At 37.7% G+C, this 17,157-nt stretch overlaps 1 protein-coding gene across 1 annotated transcript in view; it reads right to left on the reverse strand.

The window, feature by feature from the left end:
* Positions 1-1,892: 1,892 nt before the first annotated feature.
* Positions 1,893-17,157, reverse strand: part of prpf6 (PRP6 pre-mRNA processing factor 6 homolog (S. cerevisiae)) — a 29,381-nt gene continuing 14,116 nt past the window's right edge. Inside the window, exons 12-21 of the mRNA XM_022677536.2 lie at positions 15,549-15,671; positions 15,326-15,447; positions 12,931-13,069; positions 12,705-12,824; positions 8,543-8,719; positions 8,286-8,419; positions 7,495-7,586; positions 5,535-5,649; positions 3,998-4,124; positions 1,893-2,389 (exon numbers count right to left, since the gene is read on the reverse strand). Coding sequence (XP_022533257.1) covers positions 2,237-2,389; positions 3,998-4,124; positions 5,535-5,649; positions 7,495-7,586; positions 8,286-8,419; positions 8,543-8,719; positions 12,705-12,824; positions 12,931-13,069; positions 15,326-15,447; positions 15,549-15,671 — 1,302 coding nt within the window. The 3' untranslated portion in view covers positions 1,893-2,236. The remainder of the gene's footprint in view (positions 2,390-3,997; positions 4,125-5,534; positions 5,650-7,494; positions 7,587-8,285; positions 8,420-8,542; positions 8,720-12,704; positions 12,825-12,930; positions 13,070-15,325; positions 15,448-15,548; positions 15,672-17,157) is intronic.

Consider the following 17,157-nt stretch of genomic DNA (forward strand, 5'->3'; position numbering starts at 1 on the left):
TATAATATATTGAAAATTGGCTATTAAAGTGTAGCGTTAAATGGTTCTTGGAAAAATTGGAAAAATCCCCAAAAGTGTTGCGCGTGCTGCATATGTATTTGTTCATTTTTTTCAGGTACTGATTTCTGACGCAGGTCGTGCAGAATGATGAACAGAAAGCTCGTAACTCACCATTGATCATGATCTGCGGAGAGTCTTCTTCAGCAGGCTCGTGCATCCTTCACATGGTGCTCGGCCGTTACGCTCGACGCTGCTCCGCGTTCAGCGCGCGCTCTCTGGCTCGGTCGAGCGTTCTGGAAGGAGCGGAGTTGACGCGCGCGCGGAGAGCTCCTCTCCCAACATCGCCGAAATTCCCCCGCGCGCCTCCAGTTTCCCCCGCTGTCACGGGCTACTGGCGCTGCGCGTTGGGTTTCTCCACAATTCCAGTCTGATCAGGCCGAGACACTTCCGCCATCAATCACCGCGCGCGCTTTCGCTTTCGGTAACGGAGCGCTTTCAGAAAGACCGCGCGAGCAGCAGCGGCGAACCACCATCACGTCGCGCGCTCATTCAACAACCGCACGTTCCAGTGCGTGAAGCGGTTAGAATTCTGCAGAAATCTGACAGAAAACTTCATCAGAGTTCCACACTAGTCCTACGTAAAACGTACAAATGGAAAACGAAAAAAATCATGTATTTATTGAGAAAAAAAGTCAAGTATTACATACACTATATTGCCAAAATTATTCACTCTTCTAAATAATTGAATTCTGGTCTCATCTACAGACATTAGTCAAAGAATGCTCTCAGGACTTTACTACTGAACAGTACTGCTACACAGTCAACTGTCAGTGCTATTATAACCAAGTGGAAGCTGATGCGTAAAATAACAGCAAGGTCAGCGGATACTGAGGGTACCAACCAAGAGTCAAAAAGCAACACATGCTGCGAAAACAGTCATTGACGTCTGTCAATTTAGAAAAAGTCTTTGAGACTCCAGTAGACCACAGTGAGAGCTATTATTCACAAATGGAGAAAAAAATGGAACACTAGTGAACCCTACCAGAAGTGGCCAGTCGACCAAAATTATCCAAAAGGGCATGGACAACTCATCCAGGAGGTCACAAACACCCAGAACAACATTTAAAGAACTGCAGGTCTCACTTGCCTCAGTTAAGGTCAGTGTCATTGACATAATAATAAGAAAGCTAACACATCATTTCAGAAAAAACAACATCATATTGAACGAAAAACATTGTTGGTCGTGTGATGTTCTGGGCCAAAATTCCTTCACAGAGATACATACTGAGGTAATCTTAATCTGATTAAGTTTGTTTGATAATTAGAAAAAAATATCTGCATGACAAAAAGCAAAAACAAAATATATCTGTAGGGGGCAAATACTTTTTCATGCCACTGTAAACGAAATTGTCATATATGAAATATAAGGCCATATAAATTAAACAGACAGTGCACAACATATTTCAAACCTATTTCTAAACATTTAACTTGTTTTCTTTGTATTATTTGCGGTCTGAAAGCTCTGCATCGTTTTTGTTATTTCAGCCATTTCCCATTTTCTGCAAACAAATGCTTTAAATGACAATATTTTTATTTGGAATTTAGGAGAAATGTTGTTCGTAGTTTATAGAATAAAACAACAACGTTGATTTAACTCAAACATATACCTATAAATAGCTAAATCTTATTTTTTTTTTTTCCTCTTAAATTTTGTAACATATGTCTTGCTCATACAATATTAAGTACACTGTGTTACCTACAAAATTATTTTTATTTCAAACACATACAGAAAGCCCTGACACCAAAAATCCTTCTTTCCAAAATACCTTCTTTAAACATATGCTCACATACAAAATGTTTTTTATAAAATAAGAGTTTCATAGAGCGCAACATTTGATCATTTCATTTATTGTGCCTTGTGTTGGAAATGTACAGACGGGAGTTTCAGGAGAAGTAATATATGAATAAACACAGAGACGGCATTACAACAACAGCCATCATTCACAAGCTGTTTTACAATTACTTATAAAGCGATTGTTGGTACAGCCTACAAAAAAAAGTAGACACTGGATCTATTCTGTAAGCAGTTTCTGGTTCTAAAACACAAACCAGCAAAAAAAACAACAAAAAAAAAACTGAAAAAATATCCTCCTTCCACAAATCTATCAAAAAACGGCTCATATTAACTCGAATAAAGCTGCAGGTGTACATGCTGTGTATAACAGAGTCTCAGATTTTAAAAGGTGTTCTTGAGTTTGGCAGCAACGAGAACCAGGATCTCGCCGATCTTCTTCTGCCAGTTGAGGATGTGTTTGGACTCGGCGCACCACAGCTCTCCGTGGCGGGGCTCTGCGTTCTCACAGCGCTTCTTCACTTCCTCCTGCTGCTCCTGAGGGAGAAACAAATCAATCACTTTTTAAAACATTTCTGAAACATCCACCACAACAGAACGACAGTCAATTCTTCACAACATTGGCATTAGCTTTAATTAAGAAATTAAGTAGGTAAAGATCAATTAATGCAACTCTGTTATTATTAACACAGCCAATGCTTAAAATTACACAGTAAGCTTTTAATTTTTTCGTATTGTAGAATGCATTATTTAATTTAAAGGAAAATAGAGTACAAGTAAAATCAGACAGTTAAAAAAAGCTGGCCAATAAGAAGCCAGCCATAGCCTAGTCAAACCCCAAAAGACACCTTTCTACTTCTATGTGCATTAGAGATGCATGATTTTCCAGGTATCTGGCTGATACCATGGCTATTTACTCATAATTGCAAATGATGCTGCGATACCATGTGTGGCACAGCACAGAATATGGCAAGCACTTGAGATTTTGAGAGATCTTTTTAAGAAATATCAGCATTAGATTAAATTATATTTATATTAGTTGCGTCAATTACTTAAAAATGAATTAAAATCATGATTAGTTGTTTTAAATGCTGGTAGTTTTCTGTATATTTGGAAGGGAGATGATAATAATAATAGTGTAGTGTGGTTTTCTTCTGCTTTGGCAGACTTACTGTATTATAATATCTCAGGGTAGAGTGCAAGAGTGAAACGGGAGAGACTGCACGAGCGAGTGAAAAACAGAGCAAGTGAGCAAGAGAGTGAGAGACAGCGAGAGAGTGAGTCAGTGAGAGAGAGCGGCACAGTGACTTAGTGGTTAGCACGTTCGCCTCCCAGCACTGGGGTCTTGGGTTCAAGTCCCTATCTGGGGACTCCGTTTTCCTCCCACAGTCCAAAAACATGAAGATCAGGTAAATTGGATATCTAAAATGCCCAGAAAAATTGGATACTGTAAAATTGGAAATTTTAAATTGATCTGGTGTGTATGCGTATGTGCGTGGTATTGCATGTACGTTTGTGTGTGTGTAAATGTGTGTTTGACTGTTCCCAGATATGGATTGGCACTCTGTCCTGGGTAAATGCTGTAGTGTCCGATGCAGTCCTCCAGGTGGACGGTCGTTTCCGGTTGAGAGTATGCTGTGGGCTATTGGCTGCCGCTTCTCACTGGTGTGTGGATAAGTGTTACTGTGTAATGTGCTTGTGTGTAAAATGTATACATATAATGTATAAGTTGAACTTCATTCAGAGTGAGACAGTGAGAGAGAGAGCAAGAGACAGCAGCGAGAGAGTTTATGTGCGCCAGGGCACCTCGCTGTGAAAGCTCTTCATGTTTGGTGTGTTTATGCGCATTTCATTCAAAGTATCGAAAACAGGCACCAAATATATTAGACCTTTCGGTACTCTGTGGTACAGACACATTTCGGTCGGTACATTTTTGGTATGAAATTTCAATACCCAGCCCTAGTCAACATTAGACACAAAGTATCATACAAGTTATTTTATTATTGTTAAAATTCTACTTACAAACAACTACATTGCTTTTCTAACACATAAATAGCTAGTAGTGTTCCTGAACTTATTTATATAAGACTGCATACTTTATAAGTGTAGTATAAATCAGATAAACCAACCACAGACTCCTCTTACCTCTGTACCATGCTGAAGCTCAAATTTATAGAAGAACGCCCAGGCATCACCCAGGTCTGGCTCAATCTTTACTGTGCGCAGGAACCATTCTCGAGCTTTAGTTATTTTTCTTTCACTCCAGAATAACCTATGGGTCAGACAAAATCACACACACACACACAACATAAGCTTATTTTAATATAAAGCATTATAGAAGAAGCTGTTGGCAAAAACATATGAAAAAGTATTATGACATGGGGAAATATCAGGTTTACGGTCCTATTATTATCATTATTATGACCACCTCTTTATTTCTACACTCACTCTCCATCTTTTATTAGCTCCATCCAGTTCAGACACTTTGCAATTGTATGTTTACAGACTGCAGTCCTTCTGTTTAACTGCACACTTTAATATCATCCTTTTTCTCTGTTCTTAAATGATCTGAACCCCACAGGAGAGACCACCATAGAGCAGCTTGGGTGGTGGGCTCTAGTGACACTGGCACAGTGGTAGAGGTGTTAATGTGTTTCGTGATGGTACAAGTAGATCAGACACAGCAGTCCTAAACCACACTACATCAGTATCTTTATAACTGCTGTCCCCTCACAATAATACTGAAGTTTTAAGTGATTGATATCACTGATATAAATATTATTTAATTTTGTCACTCCGATTATCATTAGGCCCAGAAAAACTCTGGGTCGAATAAATCTTTTATTTTAAGAAGAGTGTTATTACTTAAAATAACTCTTTAAAATGAAATACATTTCAATACGCTAGCAATCCCTAAGCAATACGCTTAGGGAAAATATGTGCAGTTCAAAAAAATTTTGTTCTTAATAAAGCGCCACAAATAAAGTTCTCTTTCTTCTTTTTCTTTTTGTTCCAACAAAATCCAAAAGTATGGTAGCCACTTACGGTGACAGCATGAGAATGAGATTTCTCATGTCAGCCGTTAAATAAATATAAAGTTTAGTGAGAATTATTATCGTTTTTTGTATTTTTGGTTAAAATTTAGAAAAAGGTACCAAAAAATTATAGTTTGGGTACCGGTACTGAATTCGAAGTATGAAACCGGTATCGATATCCAAAATCTTTAAACGAAACCCAGGCCTAGCTGGAGTTTTTAAACACTGTGTCCAATCACTGCAGTCTACTCCTAATTAGCTGCTCACCATGTAGGTGAAATTTGAGTTAAACATCCTCTAGTCCTTAATTACTGGTAAGAGCAAGTAAGAGTTTAAAAAATCCAGCAGCACTGCTGTGTCTGATTAACTTGCACCAGAACAACCAAAATTCTGCACAAAAACAGAAGGACTACAGCCTTTAATTACAGAACTAAAAAGTGTTCTATACCCTCAGTCAAGCTGATAAGAGTGACAGAGAGGATAGTGGTCATAACCTTGTGACTTGATTGTGCATGTGGTAATGATTTACATGTCCAGTATTGCACTATTTACTGCCTTAGCTGTTCATATCTGACTTGCACTACAGTCATCTGTCTACACTGTCTCATCCTGCACTTTTATACTATTCTTAAAACACAGAGGGTTACTTTGCAACAGCCAGGAGAACATGGGGGTCATGCTCGCATTTCTTCAGAGCATCAACGCTCTTGGTCTTTCTCTGTGGTCTGGCCTCCAGGAATACAGCCTCCGCCCACAGGACACCTGTTAAAAAAATTTAGACAGTAAGAATCCATTCTACCAATGACAGAAGTGGCGAGGCAATAGAGAGTTATAAAAATGATTAGTTTATATTAATTCTTTTTTTTTTAATAATGACAACCTAACATAACCTATAAAAACTCTATTCCCATTTTGTTATATCTCTCTAAGGCCTTTGGTATTTCTCTTTCACAACAGCGCCGACCTTAGAAAGACTGTTTATACTCAGCTCTCGTGGGAGACATAACAACATGGACCAAGGTTATGAATCTGACTATACAGACCAGAAACCAGTGTTAATCTTATCTATATTGACTGAATGTGTGAATTTATTTACGGTTCTCTATTATGCCATAAACCATATTTTCAAATATTTGTACATACCCACATTTATTAGTTGGACAATTTGCCCCTTTTTCACTTAATAAAAAAAATACATTAACTAAATGTTGTTTTTGTCATTCTTTTGTAACAAAAGACAATTACAATGCGTTACATTCTCAAAAAATGACAATGTAATCCTTAATTTACTATTAGTGCAATTTTCAGCATACATTTTCTTCAGCACTGCTATTTTAAACAAATTTACATTAGCACTACTACTGTAATTACAAATTTACTTCAGCACTGCTATTCTAATAATAAATTGATATACCTACCTCAGCAGTGCAATTATCATAAATTTAGATATCTATTTCAGCAGTGCTATTCTAACCATGAATTTACTTCAGCACTGCTATTTTAATCATACATTTACGTCAGCAATGCTTTTGTAATCATGAATATAATTCACCCTCACTATTCTAATCATTAATTTAGATACCTACTTTAGCACTGCAATTTTTGTATCATTTATTTTACTTCAGCACTGCTATTGTATTCATGATTTTACTTCAGCACTACTATTCTAATCATAAATTTACATAAGCCATGCTACTCGTCACATCTAGCAGCCTGTCACCGTTGCTTAAAAGAAATCCTATCGTTAGAGAAAACACTGAAATATAACTTCATATATACAGCTCTGGAAAAAAATAAGAGACCATTTCACTTACTGAATCAGTTTATCTGATTTTGCTATTTGTATGTGTAGGTTTGGGTAAAATGAACATTGTTGTTTTATTCTATAAACTACGGACAACAATCCTTCCAAATTTCATTGTCATTTACAGCATTTATCTGCAGAAAATGAAAAATGGCTGAAATAACAAAAAAAAGATGCAGAGCTTTCAGACCTCAAATAATGCTTTTAATCACAGTTTTCATGCATGCATGCAGCTTGGCAAGCTCTCCTTCACCAGTCTTACACACTGCTTTTGGATAACTTTACACCACTCTAGCTTAGTTTGATGGCTTGTGATCATCCATCTTCCTCTTGATTATATACCAGAGGTTTTCAAATTGGTAAAACCAAAGAAACTCATCATTTTTAATGATTTAGTTGCTAACTATTTTGTGCATGCCTATATGGCATTAAAGTGCATTTAAAAGGCTCCCATGCTGCTTCTGAGCTGTGGGGCAGCAGAACCACATTCTCCACAGTAACAGAGCATCTTTGTCAATGAGGATTTGACATTTGTGAACCAGGACTAATCCAGCATCAGTGTGTGTGACCATAGTTCTGCTCTTTTAGCTCAACACAATCAAATTCTCTCATGAAATACTTCAACATCCTGTGAAAAGCGTTCTTAAAAGAGTAAAGGCTGTTACTGCCACAGGGTGAGTAATGAGATGTCCTAGTAAACTTGGACCCCCGGGACCACAGTTGAAGTGTTTGAACAGGATTAAAGCATGCCGGAGTAGAGCTGGGCATCTTTGTTGTAAAAAAAAAACAGATAACACAGCTACCTGAGTTGGGGCACTCCTGCAAGGCTTTGGCCATCAGTGTGTTGGAAATGTTCTTCAGGCCTGCTCTGTATTCCAGTCGAACTGACTCTAACCTAGAAATCAGATAGAAGGTCAAGTTATTCAATCAATCAATCAACCTTTATTTTCACTCGGAAAAAACATTGAGGGTGACCCTCATTTACAATGTTGCAGAGCATTTACAACATCATAGGGATTGAAAACATTTATTAATAAATTTGAAATAATAAGAAATAAAACAGTAAAAAAACAAATAATAAAAAAGTAAATAAAAATAAAGAATACAAAATATTAAAAGTACTACTTTTAAATCAACCTTTAGAATATATAAATAAAATATATATGTAAAACAGAAAATTCTAAAATACCATAAACAAATTTGACAGAAAAAGTAGAATATTTATAAAATATAAGATAAATAAAAAGATAATAGTATAAGTAAAGTAAAATGTTAGGAATGATACGAAATTATTAAGTGAATAATAAAACTAAGAACAAGAATAAAAATAAAATAAAAAACTTCAGAATAAAAGTAATAAATAAATAATAAATAATAAAATAGTAAAGCAATAGTTACTTTTCCTGGTAACTAGTTACTTTTATAGTGGGATAACTCAGTTAGTAACTCAGATAGTAAATTTTTGGAGAAGTAACTAGTAACTTTAACTAATTACTTTTTTAAAGTAACATGCCCAACACTGTCAATTTCACACAGTGCGTCAGTGAGGGTCATTATGGAGGTGAAAAGCATGTGTGCAAGTGTGAGTTTTTACCAGAGCTCTGGGGCCTGTGGGTTCTTGAGGCGAGATTTCTCCAGGATAGCGCGGGCACGGGTCAGCTGACCCACTCTCTCCTCTAAACGTGAAAGCAGCAACCACAAGGGCATGGAGTGAGGACACTTCTTTAGCTGAAAGAACAACCAGCAAATACTGGGTTAACAGACCAGAGTGATAAACAGAGTCTTCACTGAAACAAACACAGAAGATATAAATCAGAACAGAATTCTGCAGCATCGTCATTCAGCACGTACCCCCTGGTTGTAGGCCTCACGTGCCAGATCCATGTTCTCCGACTGCTCCTCAATCTGACCCTTCATCATCCAGAGCTTAGGAAAGTTCTCATACAGCCTTAAGGCTTCTGTGCACAGCTCCTGGGCTGCATCAATGTTCCCCAGCACCCACTCCAGCTTTATGGACTTCATGAACACCTTTAAAACAAGAGGAAAGAAAAGGTCTATTACTAATGCACAGGTTAAAATATCTACAGTCCCCTTCAAAAGTATTGGAACAGTAAGGTCAATCCATTAATTCCTACTGTAGACTGAAAACATTTGGGTTTGATATTAAAATATGAATATCAAGTCAAAAGTCAAAAGATCAACATTTCAGCTTTTATTTCCAGGTATTTATATCTGAATCTGATACACAGTTCAGAAGATTTTGCACCTTCTTTCTGAACTCACCTATTTTTCTTGTGAGCAAAAGTATTGGCACAGATAAACTGAAATTAAGACTTAATATTTAGTTTCAAATTCTTCGCTTGCATCTGTAGCTTAGTACACCAGTGACAACTTTCTGCTTTAAAACATTCCATACGGTTCATCCTAATTAAAGAAGGACTACATGCTGTTTTGAGTAAACCATGAATATTCTGACAATTTATTGAACACAGACTGTGATATTTAGAGATGCACCGACAAAACAAAACAAAACAAAAATGTTAAATTTCGCCAAATAAAAAATACTGTTTTTCTTAGTTTTTCATTAAACTTGCCATTTTCTGTCCATCATTGCATACAGCAAATAGTTTTAATGCATTTTTGTCTTACTTTTCAAAAGAAACGCAATTACAAATCATTATCTTTTATTTTTTATTATGAACACTGAACATTAACATCTCAGCAGATAAACCAATAAAGCACAATATGACTTAAAATAGTTTTTATTGTTTATTTTTCATTTATTCTTCTAATTTACTAACTATTCACTAAGCTGCTGAATATTTGGTGCATCCATAATAAATGTGTACAATATGGATCTAAAGGGCGACAACAATTGGATTTTTTTATATTGATAAAGAATAAATAAAGAATAATTTAGATAACTAAATTAGTTTAAGCTTTTGGAATGCTTTCCCAGGATAAGAGGTACTGTAGTCTGGTACGTACGTTTACTTTGGACCTCTACTGAACTCGCTGTTTCGTGACGTGATCAAAGTCACTGTCAATTTTCTGTCATTCACCATGTTACAGAAGGTCTTGATGTGTTTAATATAAAAACTCATGTCACATAACATACAAATTTTATAATCAGACAGCCCTAAACTCTCAATTTATTGAATACTGTCCATATTATAAATATAGGCTTTGGCTACTATGAAGGCAAATAACTAAAGGCTATTAAAAATGTTATGATAAAAAGGTTTTGCTTTTAAAATGAATAAAAATGGGAACATTCACAAAACTGTAAACTGGATAACATTCATGCTGGGTTCACACAGTGTTTCCTCATCTTAGCGGTAGTTTGAATAAACGTGAAAAAGACAATGGAAGAAGCGTTTGGTTTTATAAACATCGCTAAGTGCTGCCAAGTACCTGACGGGATGAGAACTGCCTGAATGCTGACATGATTTCCTGGCGTAAGAAAAGGAGACAAGCCCAGGCAGAACCTTCTGGCAACCTTCGCATCATTAACTTTCAAACATTCCAACTCTATTTAAACAGAAGAGAGGACACTAATCTGCTCTTAACCTAAGGTCACGCTCGAACAGCCAGCTGGAGCTGCACTCAACAGTTTTTAGACCTATTTGATTGTTGAATCGAATCCAAGAATTCAAAATGTTTAGCTTCTAAAAGAACAGACAAAACATGCAAATTAAAAAGCTTCAGTCACAACGTTTTAAAAGACATCACCTCAGACTCACAACAGTCACGGCATGGCAGTATGTCAACTGATTGAAGCCCTATGCGGACAGGATTAGTTTCTCAGGGGGTCCTGGGGTAATTTTCCATTTTATTGGGGGTCCTCTATGATTTTATCCGGAATGACCATGTACGTATTTTTCTCAGACGTCCTCTGAGAAAATTACAGGCTGAATTATCTACTGTTTTTTACTGAACTCTGTAGACGTCCAGTAATTTTAGTCCCGTCCGGATCCACATCTCTGAGTTCCATCACCTTGCGTTTATTAAAATAGCTACTTGTCCACTGCTACACACCGTAGTTACACTTTGGGCGCACGTTTCCACAGAGATTCACGTAAAACACAACAGCGAGTGGAAAAGGAGGAGCTACTGAACGCGATGTCATGTGACCTAGAGAGCCAAAAAACTGGTCCTCCTATTTTTTGAAGTTGCAGCCCGGATACAAGAGTTTTATCACTGAGTAGAAGTGTGAAATATTTTTCACAGACTTTCCCCTAAGAAACTAATCCCGTATGGATGGATCATATGAAGTGTTTTCTTAGGAAACGGCCTTGGAATGCATACAGCAGTACCTGTATAAGATGTGAGATGTTTTTTTATTCACAAGGCAGTCTGAATAATAGGAGTTGCAGGGAGGCCTTATAATGGAAGATTCTATTTCATTCTATTTTTTTGCAATTATTTGCAGAAACTGACAGCATTCATATATAGGGAGACTCTGCCCAGCTAATGATGAGAGGCGGTAGGAAAGTTATTTTCTAACTGCTTTTAGGGCCAAGCTCACAACCGTCGCAATGTTCATTGCTATTTTACACCCTGTCAACAGTGTATTTTCACATCTTCATGTGCAGCGTTTAAATAGCAACGGTGCCTGTTAATAAATATATCTACGTAAATGGGCATAGTTTTCTCGAAATTGGATGTTTCAGGTAAGATCCTGGTGTATTGCTATCATGCCAACACTGACTGACTAAATACAACCTGGGCAGCAGTCATCAGTCAGACGTTCATTGCTATCTTGGTAACACAGGCAAACCACTTTAATAGCTGATAGCTGCGTCATTCACACAGCAATCTGCTACAGTTAGAGCGCACCTAGCTCTTAAAGAGAATGGCAAGTGATCTCAAGCCGCACAAGGTGTATTTTTCCTGACATCAGGACAGGTTACAAATCCTGCATTGGTCTATTTATGTAAAGAACTGGAAAAACAAGGAACAGTGAAACTTTCCTGCAACTGAAATTGTGAACACCCTTGTGAAATCTGTGAATTTCAAACACTTCCCAATGTCATCTTGGGTCTGTAGCAATACACAATAGATAATTCTGATTTATAGGATGTCATTTCAGTGAATAAACATCACCGCAGTGGTGAAACTGTGGCACGCAGCAAAGCCAGTTCTGATATGGCAACAGTAAAGTCCTCTGAACAGCTAGAACCAGAAATTATATATTTATATATCTGGGGGAAAAAAAAAATAATTTTGTTGCTTTTAGTACTAAATTAGGACTTTCCAGAACAACGATATACAGGGTAGAGCAAAATGGGGAAAACAGTATATACTGATAAATTGTAGGCTTGTGACAATAAGTATTTTTGTGGACGGTGTATCTTCCCAAGAATGGTTGCGATAAACAATACTATTGTCATTATAAGACCACTAAATACCACTGATATCATGATAATAGAATATCATAAAACAATTATACTCTTTTAAAGACAACATTTAATTAACCATAGTTTGGAAAATATATACTTTTGTCATCACCCACTGCAGTCGCTGCATACTGTGTGTATTTCACAGTTATTCAGTAATTGAAGCACTGGTCTAAATAAATATCTAAATAAATCAATCAATTATGTAATTACTGTGACAGGCCAAAAAAAAAAAACATTTTCTTTCAAAGTTAAATGAGCGCTAGATGTTCATTTAAACAGATTTCTCTCCTAAAGTAAAGAGCTTCCGTTTATTTACAGTAAGTTTAGATTTTTTATATTTTTAACAGTGCAGTTAGCAGCGCTTAGCCCTAGTAAACGCACTAAAGATCACATGGAGTTGAAATGTCCCCCTGAGGGATTGTCAGTTTATGCTTAGCTTTATTAAGCTAGAAGACGGATCACAGAGTGATTAATCACAACAATCAATCATGAATTTCTCTAAGTAGATTCATTTTAAAGAAAAGTAAGAAAACAAGTATGGACAAAGATCATCAAAGAATCCTTCAGAATAGAAGTCCCCCTCTCCTAATAAACTACACTAGATCACTTACCCTAGCGGTGGCAGCACTGCTTCTGGCTTTGGCCAGCAGCCTGCGGGCTCTTTCATACTCGTTATTCTCCGATTCCAGCTTCACAGCAGCCAGCCAGATCTCCTCACTGTTGGGGTTGGCCTGGGAGGAGAAGAGGAGATGATAAAAAGAAACAGTTCAAATGCACTTGTGTCGTGACTCTGCAGCCTTTTCTATCCAGTAAAAGGAATTCAGAGATGAGGTTCACCTGGAAGGCCAGAGCCAGAATGCTTCTGGCTGCAGGGACGTCTCCAGCCAGCCACTTGGACTTGGCTCCCATCAGCCAAAGAACCTCCGCTTTGGGACAGTGAGCTACTGCCCTCTGTAGAAGAGCCTCTAGAGACTCTCTAAGAGTGTGAGAGAGGAAAAGAGATAGAGAATTTAATTTGTTGAATGCATGTCAATAGGTCACAACTGCAGTGTCTTCTTACAAGAATAATTTATGTCCGATAAAAAATGTAAATTGTGACCAAAACTGAAACCGAACAAAGTGGAACATTTGGTTGAATGCCGAACAATGAATGTTGATGTTTTCGCAGGTTTTTAGGTTTTTACATATTAGTGCTGGGCAATATAGCAGTTCACCTCTCTTTTAGAGGAAAAAAATAGAGGAAATTAAATACGCAATTGATCCACATCTCAAAAAAAAGTATGGGTACAGAATCATTTATTTAGAACAAATGATAAAACTAAAACAAAAAAGCTTCATAAGAAGTAACTAAAGCCCTCTTTAAATGTATTAATACTGCAGCCTAAAACGATAATTTTAATGCACACTGAATTTAATGTATTTGTTACCGTTTTTTGGTCTATTTTCATACATAAGGCGCACTGGATTATAAAGCGCATTTTAAGAGACACTATGAATTCTAATTCAGCAGGTCTCACCACTGGATGGTTAAGTTAGGTAAGCTAAGCTAAATAACAAAACTTTAAAAGAAAGTATTTTTTATTAAAGTCAAACGAGCGCCGGATGTAATCTACACACATTTCTCTCCTTAAAACTGTTTATTTGGGTGAGTAAAGCACTTCAATTTATTTACATTAAGCTTAGATTATCGTATGCCTACAGCACTAAGGCTGGAGCATTAGCATTAGCGGCTCCAGCAGTGCTTATTGGGGTTAGAAGCAGGCTTTAGGCTGATAATACTTCCCTCTGAAAGGGAAAATAGCGGTTAGCGGCTAATGCTAATACTACACGAGCCGCAGCGCTGCAGAACTAAACTAAAACTCCTGTATAATGATGTACTTCAGTAAAGTGGCTCTACTGCTTTTTACATCCTAATTGGTAAAATTCATACATAAAGCGCATTGACAATATTGGGGAAAATAAAGGATTTTAAAATGTGCCTTTATAATGCGAAAAATATGGTAACTGGAGAAAAAAGGGGACCGTGGCTGATTTTAATACTGTAATGCCTCTAATGACTTCAGGAATAACATATTGTAAATTGATATTAAACTTGTGCAATAGGGCTTTTAAGAAACCTTCTTTGAACATTTTGGGTATTTAAGGTCCATTTATAGTGTTTATGGAACTTTAATTTTGTAATGGGAGTCGTGTTAAAGTTGTTGGTGTTTCTCTCTAAAGGCCCTGTCCCACTGCGATTGCGTCTAAATATCCACTAAAGTACGTCCAAATTTATCAGAAAACACTGTGTCCACTGAGTGAACGCGCTGCGTCCAAAATACGTCCATATTCCGTCTAAATTGAAGTTGGACGCAGACTTCCAAATTTGTACGCGACTTCCACTCTTTGGACGTCGACTTCCACTTTTTGGACGTCGACTTCCAAATATATATGGTTGTTTTTTCTAGTGAATCATCATTTCTTCTTGAGCTACAAGAGAGAGCACATCTATTCTCTTCTACACAACCATGGACCACAGATTCCTTGCAGTGATGGTGCAGCAGCAGAACATACTCCTCCATGTGCTGGACCAGACCGGGAGGAGGAGGCGGCAGCAGGAGAGGACTGTATGGGCGGCGGCCGTCTTAGCGGAACCCTTCCTCTTGGCTGGCATCTTGGATGTGGAAGAGCGGAAAAGCGATGGACGCCAGAAAAATATTTTTATGGACGTAGACGTCCACCTCAAATATCCACTAAAATACGTCCGTACTGCGTCTAAATATCCACTAAATTACGTCCATATTAGTCGCCGTCTATTCCGAAAATTTTGGGAGGTACCAAAACCACTTTTGCGTCTAAAGTGGACGGCAACGTCTAAACTACGTCCACTTGGACGGTGCCGTCCAAATATCCACTAAACTACGTCCAGATTGCGTCTAAATATCCACTAAATATCCACTAAACTGTGTCCACTGAAATTTGGACGTACTTTAGTGGATATTTAGACGCAATCGCAGTGGGACAGGGCCTTAAGTTCTATGATTTACATTCTTCAACTGTTTTTTAGCTAATAAAGTCTGATTTCTTCAATAATATAAACATAGCATAGTAAGTAAGAAAATGTGTACGTTAGATTATTTTTGTTGTAACAATGCTTTTTGGCAATAAATCTTATTCCGTTGGAAAGCCTGTTCCTTTCTCTTTTAAATGGCACCATATTTATAAGGAACATGCAATCGTGCTGCTATCTTACCGTGTGCCATGACTCTTCTCAAAGTACGCTGCTCGCAGCCATACACTCTTTTTGCTGGGGAAGACCTGCAGGGCGTGGGCATAGATGGCACGGGCACACTCCAGAGCTCCATGAGACACGCACTGTAAATCACACAACACAGCATGTTCAAAATCTTACCCGACACGATACCGTATTACTACTTAAGACCTGATTCCATTGTATTTCAGTGAACATCTCTTACACTCTCTGCATCCTCCATCCACGTGTGTTTACAGTCCTCTTCCTCAATACCAATACCAATCACTGCTCTGATCACCGCCTGGCAGGTGGCCACACTGCCGGCTTTATCACACTCCTCAGCATCCTGCGACAGAGAATATATATATAATATATATATAAATAAGACATTTTGTTCCCCAAAACAAGCATTTTTTAGATGTCAAGACCATATCAGCCTATCAGATGAGAGTTTGAAGAAAAAAAAATAAAGGGTAAATAGGAGGGGACGATGAGTGGCATTTTCATACCTTAATGTATAAACTCTGATTTCCTCTCGCTCACTTACTCATTCTTTCTCTCGTTCATTGGTGCTCTTTTGCTCACTCGCTCATTTTCTCTCGTTCGGTCGTTTTCTTTTGCCTGCTTACTCGTTCTCTCTTTCTGCTTGCTTTCTCGCTCGTTTTCCTCTCTTTTGCTTGCTTGTTCTCTCTTGCTTGCCTGCTTGCTCTCTCGTTTGTTTATTCTGTCTCGCTAATTTTTTCTCATTTATTTGTTCTCTTTTGTTGGCTTGCTCGTTCTCTCGCTCACTTGCTCTCTCACATGTTAGTTCTATTTCCCTTGTTCCTTTGTTCTCTTCTGCTCCTCTGTCATGGAACTGGCAGATCTGCACCAAGAGCTCTTAGAGAAGTCCAGTACGGCTCAGCTCAAACCTCCATCCCTCAAAACACACAGAAAACAGACATCCAGACTCTTCTCTGTGCTGGCACCAAGGTTTGGTATTCCACTGGATGTCAGAACAGCAGAGTCACTCGCGGTCTCCAAACGTCGACTGAAGACACATTTTTTCAAAGAGTTCCTAAACTAATACCCAAAAAATAAATAAATAAATAAAAAAAGGTTCCTAGGGTTCTAAACATGATCAAGCTTTGTGTATCTCTTGATCCTAGTCTACAAACTAGCTTTGGATATTTAAAGAAACATCGAAGCACTGTTGTAAGTCGCTCTGGATAAGGGCGTCTGCTAAATACCATAAATGTAAATGTAAATGTAAACTGGGAATGAAAATATTCATAATGGTATAATTTAAAGTGATGAAGTACAAACAAGAATTGTCTGTTAGCGCAGCGATGTGCACTAGGCACACTGTCTCAGAGTTTGGTATCAGAGCCTCGGTTACGAGTAGGAGTAAATGAGCATGGTATCGGCCACCTAGCAGATACCACCATCGGTATTCGTGTATGTCTAAGGACTACTGAAGAATTTATCTAAGTGAAACAATCAGAACTACAATTTGCAACCAAAGAATAAGACGCAATGTAAACAAAGTCAAAACCCAAATCTCACACCACAGCGTTTCTTTTTAAACCCATTGAGATAGAATATGAACATACATCAGCGAGAAAAAGTAGAATATTTAAATTTTTAAGTTTCAGAATCACTCCATCAAGGTGTGCACGCCATTTTTTTTTGCGGGTGCTGTTTAAACGCTGGTCACATGTAAAGACGCTCAGTCTCTACATCACACTGTAGTCAGCACGGGAAAGTCTGTGAGGCGTCATGCCAGGTCATAGAATCTCCTAATCAATCTGTTCAGCACAGAGGATGTTTGGAAGTAAGACTTGGAAAGATGC

This window comes from Astyanax mexicanus, chromosome 13 (genome assembly GCF_023375975.1).
Source record: "Astyanax mexicanus isolate ESR-SI-001 chromosome 13, AstMex3_surface, whole genome shotgun sequence".
Lineage (NCBI taxonomy): Eukaryota > Metazoa > Chordata > Actinopteri > Characiformes > Acestrorhamphidae > Astyanax > Astyanax mexicanus.